This window comes from Eutrigla gurnardus (genome assembly GCF_963514095.1).
Source record: "Eutrigla gurnardus genome assembly, chromosome: 18".
Taxonomy (NCBI): domain Eukaryota; kingdom Metazoa; phylum Chordata; class Actinopteri; order Perciformes; family Triglidae; genus Eutrigla; species Eutrigla gurnardus.
In genome coordinates, this window is record NC_139929.1 from 14,797,565 (window position 1) to 14,808,706 (window position 11,142).

An 11,142-nucleotide genomic window follows, 5' to 3' on the forward strand; every position below is an offset into this window, starting at 1 on the left:
TTTAAAAAAAAAACAACAACAATTTAAAACAACTATTACAATTTCCCAGCTTGAATTTGTTAGTTATTTGTTTATTTATTTATTTATCTATTTAATTATTTTCAATACGTATTTTTATTTAAACGTTTTTTCTATTTTACCGGTCTTTTCATTTCTTTTCCTTTTGAGTACTCTTACCTATGGGTCTCTAACCCTTCCTGACGTCTTTTTGTTTTCGCAGGCCTTCGGGATTAGTTTAATCCTTGTCCTTCCAAAGACAGTTTACCTGGATTTAGGGTCCTGCCCTAAATCTAAGAGAGTCCTGCTCCCCCAAGCCTGGGCTTGATTCTATTTATTTCCTTTTTCCTATTAGGTCCTTTGACCTATTCTAAGAGATCGATCCCCCAAGTTCCCGACTTGCTTTACTTATTAGAAATTTCTTACCCTTTCGATGAGTCCCTGACTCTGTTTGCCTGGCTGGTCCGTCTCCCCTCTGTGGTTGGCCCCGTCACCGCCCCCTCTTCAGAGGACCTGGCCTCCTGTCCAAAACGAGGCTATATGAGCCCCGCGGTGGAGGTCTTTTCAGAGGGTTTCTATTTCCTCTGCCTTAAGGTCTTCAGGTCCTCTGGTACGAAGAGAGGGAAAGATATTGGGGCCCCACGTTGGGCGCCAAAGTGTTAAAATAATTACCCGTTGGTATAGAACTGGAGGAAGGAGATCGGAGTCAGCTCAAGGTCCAAACAGGGATTTAATCTTGATCAAGAGGAGAATTCACAGAACAACATGCTGGTCTGTTGCAAAGTGTAGACTCAACGTGCTGTGAGTCAAACATGGTATTTATCCATCTTCTTGTGGGTGTGTTTTCACTCAGTTCATAGGGATGGAAGTCATAAACTCCGATGTTTATCTAAACCTTGCATGGGTCGCAAACCCCACCTGGGTCATAAACCACACCCATGTCGCAAAACACCCATGTCGCAAAACACCCATGGGTTGCAAAACACACACAAATGGCCACAGGCCACAGGACACATTTACATTCACCAAACCTTCTCATGTGTAAGTCTTCAGTTCAGTATCTCTCATCAAGAAGTACAAAATTTCCATATCAGACACCTTGAGCAGTACATGCATTAAGTTGTCTATGTCAACAAAGCAAGGAGAAACTGGGATTACAACACACACAGAGGGCCGACAGACTGGCCATCACCATGACAACAAAGATGTTTGCTCCCTAAGAAACAACAAGGTGGTTTGATGTGGATAACAGAGATTTATTGTTTTGGCAGTTACAAGGAAACAATTGATTTAGGGGTAAAAGGTGCGTGTGACTTCTGACGTACGTTATTACCACAGACGTCTAATGGGGAATTTACAAAAATGAGTTATTATGTGTTGACACCAGGCTATCGCGTAAAAGAATCCAGACAAAAAAAACAAGTAAACATATTGGTTGTGGCTTTTAATTACAAGAACAGTGATGTTTAATGTATCAAAACATACATGCCCAAGCACAAGACAATGCGAGAATCAGGAGAAATCATTTAAAATTGTAACGAATCTGAGTGTTAAGATTAAGTCAGTTGAACTATGATCATTTTTTTAATGAGAAAAGATGAGTTCTAGTTACTTGTTAACTTTCCCAAGATCTATGATCAGATAGACAGTATGAAAGATGCATGTGTTATTTTTATTTAGTTTTTTGAGTGGATTATAGAAACAAGTTACATCACATCCTGTTAATTGGTTAGCTTCATTGGTGCTGGAATGAAAGTTGTATTACCTTCGGATACAGGCTATATCAGGCTTGGCTGCTGACCTTAGTTTCATATTTACTGTACAGAAACTAGAGTCGAGCTTCTTATCTCAGTGGGCAAATATTCCCCAAAATGTTGAGGCTTGATCACAGTAATGAGCTGTCTGGGGAGCAGCAGTAAAAAAATAATTTAAAAATCCGCTTCATGCGGATATATAATATGTAACTACTGCTAACATTTCCTTTGAGGTATTAAAAAAATAGTTTATTAAACAGAAATTTGCCCTTTTTTTAACCTTACTTTGTTTTGTTTTACCTGTGCTGATAATGTAGCACCTGCTAAGGCTGCAGTGAATATACCCAAAGATAAGAAAACCTAATTAATTGATTCAATATCTGATGGGTGTCAAACTTCTATGACTTTGGGTTCATATGTCTTTCATCAGTAAAGCTCTCTCAGGCAATTCACACAATTACGGACATAATAAGGTTAATAGAACAACATATTTATGAGAACAATAATCAAGATGATAATATACATCAGATATTGTTCACAGGAATTGACATGACAATAAATGAACTGCATATAAGCGCATGTTAATATATGGTGGAATTTCTTTTCCAAGCAGCTGCCTTTCTTTCACAAGAGGTATAGAAGTTTTTAAAACTCATTAAAATGTGCACTAACTGACTCGAAAAGGCTGACTTTGTGAGACGATGCTTAGTGTCCACCCATGATGCATCAGTCTCTGTGTTCAGGTGGTTGACTAAATTGCTACAACACGATTATGGCAGCGTGGGTGTTGTCTGTTCGTGGGCCTGTAGTGTGTGTTTGAGTTTGTTTTTGCGTCTCAGTTTTGTTGCATGTGTGTTCTTTACGTCCTCCCCTGGTACTACGAGTTTATCCTCCGGCAGAAGCAGATTGCATTGAAGAAGCGGCAGTGGCATGTGGTGTTTCGGGCACAGCAGCCCGACTGGGGTAAACAGCTCTGCGTGAGCTGAGAGCACTTTGGCTTCTGAGGTTTGGGTGCCGCTTTAGCAGAAGTTGCAATGCCCTTGGGAGGAACCACTTTGGGCTTCTGGAAGGTGGAGAGAGCAGAATGAGGGAGGTGCAGCATGTGAACATGGGAGCATCACAATCAAGTGATCCTGCAATGTTATACATCACCGTCTCCTGTCTAAAAAGTGTCAGTTTTGTTAATTGAAAGCTGAAAACTCTATGAAATACACACAAATCTTACCTTTGCATTAATCCTTTGTCGCCCGTACTGTACCCTCCTCGCAAACAGTGGTCTCTTTCTGCCTTGGTTTAAAGACCCTATTGAAACAACGACATGACTGTGTTCAGGAAACGATGCTGCAGCACATCTCAGCCATTACTTTGTGTTATTCCAAGGTTAGTCCCAGTTTGTGCCTCTTAAATATTACCGACACTGTACATTCAAATCACAGAGCTAAGCGTCAAGGTTTACAATAAATAATTGTGAAAACATTTTAAAATCCAGATAGTTATTTATCATGTATCATCAGCATAATACTTAAAATATCCAAAGTATACAGAATTTACCCTGTCAGTGTTACACTATTTATATAAAGTGTACATATCTTCTAATCACTAGAAAACAACAATGTGTCAAGATCATTGTATTTCATTGTCGGCCTGTCCAGCTGTCACTTCCTTCTCTGTCCACTGGAGGTCCTCGGTGAAATTCTCCTAAACTAAGCTACAATGTCATATTTTAGCAGTCTGCCTAAATACAGGCTGTAGACTGCTGTGCTGTAATGGTGAAGAAGTCTTGGCATGCAGTGCTCTTTCCCAAATGTCACGTATTTGAGTTTTTATTCAAAACAATGCAACGGCAATTTAATAAATTACACACAATTATTCAAGTTGCATGAATGCACTGGATTTAAAATACAGAGTAAAATGTAATTTGTACTCACAGTATATATTTTTCCGCTGAATAAATGACTAGCTGCTGAGACACACCTGGGACTACTTTTTAAGAGGTTAACCCGAACAATAAAAGATCTCAAGCATGCTGTGTGCCTCCTATGTGAGATGGTGACCTAATTTACAGTATAGTCACATGTTGATGAATTAATTACAAAAAATCAACCAACACATTTAGACAATAAAATCTCATTTAAAACAAGAAGTTGAAAAACTCAAGTGAAAAAATAAGCTTGAATGAATTATATGAGCATAATGAACCGAATACACATAAAACCAATGTGTTTATGATGATATTATCTGTATTACCAGCACAGTTTATACAAGAGATCAAAGTTCTCCACAGATGAATACACTTGATGCATTTAACATTCAAATTAAAGACTTCCGGCATAGGAAATAGCCTACTTCCGGACCGCCCTAGAGGGTCTGAGGTCCACCTACCACCGTCTCACAAACCCCCATGGGAAACACTGTTACAGTACCTGCTGCTCTAGCGCCGCCTATGAAAGATAAAAAAAGAAGAATAACCAAGTCCTAACACAAACCTTTTCCCCAAGAAGAAAAAGAACGTGCACCAGGAGGGATGTAAACAGTAGCAACAACAAAACTGGTCAGTTTTCTGGTCATATGATTAATAATTCAACATCAGGGAAAATCCACAAACCCAGTATTAATGCTTTAAATGATATTGTATATTAACCGTATATGATAGGCTTTATTAAATGACTTTTTGTGGTGGGATTTGTTTTGCTGTATATCACATGTTTCCTTGTGATGCAGAGTCTATCTCAGCACAAACAATGTTTTAGACCTGGAGAAGTGAAATGTGTTGTTCCTCTGGTTGATCAGTGAAGTGGAAGAACTACACTGCCGACAGTGACTCGTGTGACCGGGTCAACTCAAAACGCACATCTGCAGGCTTTCTGCTTTTAAAAAAATAAACAAATTAATAAACCACCACTTATGATCATAAATCCCATCCCATGCTGCGTTCAGGGTCATCAGACTCCTTCATCTCCCCTCAGCTCGTCTTGGGCTTTCTCATATAACTGCCACGAGAGAACACTCCCTAACCTTAGGTTATTCACACATGTGTTTCTAATAGCATGCCTACATTTTACTGTTCAAACATCTTTTTAGTCGCTTATAATAATAAGCTGTTGTCAGCGCGCTACAAGGAGCCGAGGCCCCCCGCCTCCAAATCAGTGTCAGTCAAACTTGGGAGAGGCCTGAGATTATTTGAACCCCCTTAAATAGAGAGTGTTATTGTAAGCCTATAAATCCTGCAGACATCAGTCAAAGTAGCTTAAAATCACTCCATTATAAATCTGGAAGGGAGGACAACTGCCTCATTTGGATAATTGTAAACATACTCCATAAACTTTGTTATAGGTACGTATCCATTTACAACTTGTTTTTATTGTTCTTCTATTTAAATTAAATTAAATTAAATTAAATTAAATAATTATATTTAATTTTAATTGTCTTTATTTGTGAAATGTGTGTAGCCAACACAAACACCCCCCTTGACTCTACGTGTGACTACTCAACACAGAAATATACACAGCTAAGAACAGTTTATAACAACTGACTCACGCAACATGGGACATAATATGCAATTAGATGTTTTTCTGGATCAACCATGTTCAGTTACTCCTCCAATAATTACACCTCAGATCCGATGCTTTGGCCTAATCTATACACGGATTATTACTAACCCCTTTATTTGCTGTTTGCAGCGCCATCTCGACCCCATCATACAGAGATTTATATTCAGATTACACATTTTGTCAACAAGAAAGCAACATCAAGTCAACATCAGTTCTGACGACGAGATTCATTTGGTAGCAATTTCCTATTCGGACTGAACTCCATCCGTTTAAATTCGTTTGGTCGTGTGTTGACAGATCGTTTCCCTTCAAAAAATCGACTTAAAAAGGTAATTTTAGTTGTAGGCCTATTAATCATGCCAAACAGCGATGGTCACTTTCAAAATAACGTATCCTAGGCCTATGCGATTTTCCACATCAAATATTGTAGGCCTATATTCGTTTGTTTTTTCTTTAAGAATGTGTCTGATTTTTATAATGTTTTATTAAAAATGGAGGCTTTTTTTTAAAGTATTGTATGAATCTCTGTTGTTAAAAACAGCGGTAGCAGTGACCAGTGAACCACATCAGCGGTAAAGTCGGCCTGGCAGTCCCGAGCGCTCACCTGTGCTGAGGGGCCGGAGCGTCTTGGGGGCTTGGACCCGGTGGACTGGCACGTTGCTGTGAGCCAGTGAAAGATCGGTGCTGCTGTTGAGAAAAGCACTGGCAAAGGCCAAATGCAGAATACACAACCACACGACCGCCAGCTTCATCCCGACGGTGAGCAGCTGCCTCCCCTCCGATGCCACGATGGAGCCCATAGCGGGGAAAGCGCGTGTTGCGTTGCCAGCTGCAGCCTGCAGTTCTCTGCTCCTCACTCCTCTCGTACTTACACTTATTAGAGAGGCAGGTTTTCACAGTACACGCCCCCCCCCCCCCCCCCCCCCCCCCGTTTGTGTGTGTGTGGGTGTGTGTGTGTATATATATATATATATATATATATATATATATAAAACAAGAAGAATTTACCCTGCCTGTTACAATGCCAGAGTAAACTGGAATAAATCAAAGACGAATGTGAACTTTCTATCCTCGCCTATTGTTTTCTCCTATTTGACAGAGGATAACACTATACAATGATTTCAGGCACAAAGATTGTTGACCATCGCCTTCAGCAACTCCTTGACTACAAATGTACCAAATTTGATCAAATTTGAGCAAAGGAGAAAGCCTCCACAAATGTTTAGTAAGGATACCACAGGCGGAAACTCAATTTGGCACACTTTGGCACCAACTTGAGCCACATGGGTTACTTTCCACTTCCAAATGGAAAACACATCTAATGTCAACTACAAGAGTCTGTTGTCATCTACTGGAGCTTTTGGATATGAAATATGCCTTGCTTCATTAACTTCTACTATTGTATAAAACCATAAAACAATAAAACACAACATTTCGAGTTTTTTTCTCCAAATGCAGTACTAGTTGTATTACACCAACAAATAAGTATTAAACAAATGCCAATGTGCAATACAAAAATAAAAAATAAAAAATATCCAACCAAATATAAAGTAAAACTTGCTAATGTGCAGTATACATGTACATGATCAGTGTCAATGTGCATCAAGAAAACAAAATAATCGCAATTAGTTCCAATAATTCCAACAATGTACTATTGAAAACAACTATTGCACATTTAAATAATGTAAACATTAACGGAATAAACAAAAGCAAAAAAGTAAAGTTGCAACTATACAACTATTTCCAATTTCAATGGGGTTTTGGGGGGGGGGGGGGGGGGGGGGGCATTACTGGCGCCATTACTCACTCTGAAGTCCCATCCCATGATAATCCAGGAAGAAGTACTGGGAGCAGTAAATGTGTCCATTTCCTTGACTTTATAGCCGGCATCTGCTTCTCCTTTTCCGTCTCCTTCTCCTTCTCCTTCTCCGCGCAGACCAAACGCGTCCTGCGGTCCTGAGTGCGGAGTACGGAGAAATAAAACTGTAAAAGCGACGTCTGACCGCCTCTGTATCTCCGCCATGTCCTTCTCGGTGTTATAAAAGTGATTCGCCATGGTGGAAAAGCACACGCTGTCAAATAAAACTTCATAAAACTCCTGTGTCGTCCAATAAGGCGCTGCGCGTCCGGCTCCCCTTGCGCTCTGCGTAAAAGCTTCCTGCAACACGATGACGTTGCCGTCGGTACGCATGGATTTTAAGTCGGCTGGATATTGTGTTTCAAAGGATGTTTGGTGTCATTCGACAGAGTAGCTTCTCCCCTTTCATTTGACTACAAACACGGCTGCACTGCGGATGGATTTAAGATGATATAAATCATTTAGTTCTTCTTGTCCCAAGCATTTACTGAGGCCCAAAAAGTTCACGTACACATTTCTGAAGATTAATATTTGCACTAAAATACACGTTCGGTCGTGGTTTATGAACTTTAATGTCTAATCTTTGAGCAACAGCTGAATATTATGAGAACATAGTATAATTTCTGTGTTTTTTCTCCGGCCTTTCTTAAGAGTCTAACCCACTTTGGATAATGTCTCAAACATCCCATGTGATATTAATATAACATTGATCTGTCAAATTATTCTTGTATTCAGGACTCCCTGCTGCTCTGCATTGTTCCAAGAAATGACAGATTTGTTAGATTAATAAACTGATTCATAGTTTTGATTGAATACTTTGGAATATGAAGTGACGAGTGACTTATTCAAAGCTTCTATCGAATACAGTAAAAAAGTTCAGTTTAACTAATGCCTTAAGTTCATGATCAGTGGTCCCATTGTGGTACCATTTCAACAAACAGTAGGCTATTTATTTCACATATTATAACATGTTTATTTGATCTGTTCATTAAATAAGCCATTTGAAATGTTTTTGTGAATTAGACAAAAAAAAAACTTAATTAAAAGGAGGGGTAATAATTGTAGTTGCAACTGAATTAAACCACCAATAAGTATGTTTACTTTGAAGATAATATAAATATTTAGGACACCATTAGTTCAGATATATATGATATATGAAATATTGATGAGAGTTGTATAAATTTAGAAGCAAACAGAAGCAAACCACTTAAAGGAATACATCCCCCCTGAATTTTGAGAACTAATCTCTTAATTTCCTAATAATTTAATTTATGCATCTATTTGTGCTTGAATGGGATATAATGCAGAAATGTTCTTAAATATATATTCTTCTGTAGCACAACTTTTCTCAATTAACAACACATGCAAGCATGATTTACTCATCCCCCTTCGCTTGTGTCTTTTGTTTGGGGAAGTAATGTCTTCAAATGTGCATCTGGCACCTATTCACCTCAATGATACAATAATTCATTTTAATTCATTCATAAACTCCTGGATATATCTAATATGTGTTTCAGAAAGATTTCATCTCATTATTAAAACCTTCTGCACATTCAAATCATATCTCACATATCTGTGTTCTCTTACAAGTCATAATATTTTTTTATGAAAATTTAATATTTCAAGAACAAGGTTGTAATTAAATGAGAATAAAGTCCAAATATTTTAAGAAAAAAATATAACATTTTATTTTTTTAATGTACCAATGAAAGGGTAACTGAGCACAAATGATCAATATTAAAGACAAAATGTAACTGAAAATAACAAATTCATTCCGAGGTATGGCAGCTGCTTTGTTTTTATTGCATGGTGATAGAAAACTCACAAGTAAGTTGGGCTGTGTGATTGTGGTGAGCGATCGCCGAGCAGTTTGGGATCGGGGACGTACGGGCTTTTTTCAAACCTTTCAAATCGTAGACCATAGCTTTAAGCAGTGAGGTTGGGGAAGTACCTAGCATACGACTGCACAAATAGGACTTGGATTATACTGCATGAGCTAGTGAGAGTTTGTATGCAGATGTTTTCACATTGTTTTGCTGTTGTTAAAACATTTATTCATCAGGGGTCCGTTTAACAAAGCAGGTTTAGTAAAAAACCTTGAGTTAGTTAACCCTGAGATGAGGGAAACTCTGGTTTTTCGGTTTCACAAAGCCAGTTCAGCATAAATCTGAGTCAGTTACCCGGGTAACATACTCCGTGAACCTAACCTGCTCGCTAGCAGGTTTGCTTCAACAAACCCTGAGTTTCTCCCTACATGTCTCCGCCTTTTTCTGGAATCTGAACCAACTCTGAAAAATTGGAAATAAAAGTGATTCTAGCAGCTTTGCGTCAGGAGAGGATTTTGATTACCTTTCCTTTCAATCACATTAGATATTATCTAAACAATATTCTACGACATTTTCAACATTTCATATCGCGGACATAATCCGCAACCAGATTCTTTGCGGAGCTAGCGTTTTTGCGAACGGGAGATTTATGAAATGTTTAAGTACATTTCTGTGTTGAAATACCTGCTTATATTTATCGCATGGTGATAGAAAACTGACACGTAAGTTGGGTTGTGTTTAACAACTTTAAAACCATCCCAACACATCTGTTTCCAAACCTTCACGACTAGTGCAGTATAATCCTCAACCATCCAGCTGTATGCTCATACTTCACAAATACATGCATTTGTGCTGAAACAGGCAGGCAAGTGTGAGACTGTTAAAGTTGTGTTGTGTAAGTGTTTTAAGCAGTGAGGTTGGGGAAGTACCTAGCATACGACATAAATAGGACTTGGATTATACTGCATGAGCTAGTGAGAGATGTATGCACATTTTTTTGCTGTTGTTAAAACAGTCCCCCATTTATTCATCTGGACTTTTCTCCATTCCTTGATTCTTCGTTTGCCATGGAGGCATGTGGGATACACAGGTTTCTTTCATGAATTCAATGTATTGATTTACAAATGAGGCTGCACGGTTGTGGGTAGCACTGTCGCCTCACAGCAAGAAGGTCCCGGGTCCCGGGTTCCTGGGTTCCTTCTGTGTGGAGTTTGCATGTTCTCCCCGTGTAAGCGTGGGTTCTCTCCGGGTTCTCCGGCTTCCTCCCACAGTCCAAAGACATGCAGGATGGGGATAGGTTAATTGGTGACTCTAAATTGGTGTGGATGTGAGTGTGAATGGTTGTTTGTCTCTACATGTCAGCCCTGTGATAGACTGGCGACCTGTCCACGGCGTACCCTGCCTTCGCTACCCCGCGACCCTGAATACACGATAAGCGGTTGACGATGGATGCATGGATGCATTTACAAATGGTTGTTTTTGAGGTATTAGACCAAATTACAAGGTAAAGTGACAGTGGTGTGATTAATAGAAAGTTAAATGAGTGGTTTCAGAGCTTTTCACTGAGAACACAGGGCTGGGTGGTGTTGAAAACACTAAATAAGGTAAACATCATAACTCCCACAGTGACGTTTGAAGATTATTGCGGGTTTACTGAGAGAAAGTAAGGTGGTCATGTTAGTGAGCTTTCCCAGTCTGTGTGGATAGTTGTAGAGTTGGTCTTGACCCAGATACGCCGTCTGAGCAAACAGGAGTGGGAGGTAGAGTCATAATAAATTCTGGGCCCCCTGCACTTTAATGGCACATTCACACTAGGGCCATTTGATGTGTGCCTCGGCCCCCGCCGGTTTGAACTCACTCATCATGTTGTAATACGACACACGCATGGCTTTACTAATAGGAGCAGTCTCAAAGTCAACAACATAGAGAACATGACTGCAACTTGACTGACAAGTCGCACCTGCACACATTTCTAGTAAACACTCGACCTCTGCATCAGAGCATGTGAGCGAAGGTGAGGGTGAGCAAAAAGAGTAAGACTCAGGTCAGGTTTGTCGTGGATGAGATTATGGCTGTGGGACATCATACAGTATATCCATGATATATCATAGATCCCACTCTCTAACTGAGAAGACCAGCTCCTGACGGCTGTATGA

At 39.5% G+C, this 11,142-nt stretch overlaps 1 protein-coding gene across 1 annotated transcript; it reads right to left on the reverse strand.

Annotated features, from left to right (window-relative positions):
* Positions 1-1,426: 1,426 nt before the first annotated feature.
* Positions 1,427-6,134, reverse strand: LOC311028939 (uncharacterized protein). The gene is made up of 3 exons (XM_084033754.1): positions 5,907-6,134; positions 2,977-3,053; positions 1,427-2,814 (listed from the first exon to the last, which is right to left on the reverse strand). The coding sequence occupies exons 1-3, from the start codon at positions 6,100-6,102 to the stop codon at positions 2,629-2,631; spliced, it is 459 nt and encodes a 152-aa protein (XP_083889880.1). The 5' UTR covers positions 6,103-6,134; the 3' UTR covers positions 1,427-2,628.
* Positions 6,135-11,142: the final 5,008 nt, after the last annotated feature.

Bases quoted from the DNA above. Each gene is read 5' to 3' on its own strand.
- LOC311028939 (XM_084033754.1), bottom strand. From the start codon at position 6,102: ATGGGCTCCATCGTGGCATCGGAGGGGAGGCAGCTGCTCACCGTCGGG. The intron at 3,054-5,906 runs GTGAGCGCTCGG...TTGTTTCAATAG, and splicing joins GCTCCGGCCCCTCAGCACAG to GGTCTTTAAACCAAGGCAGA. The intron at 2,815-2,976 runs GTAAGATTTGTG...TCCACCTTCCAG, and splicing joins GACAAAGGATTAATGCAAAG to AAGCCCAAAGTGGTTCCTCC.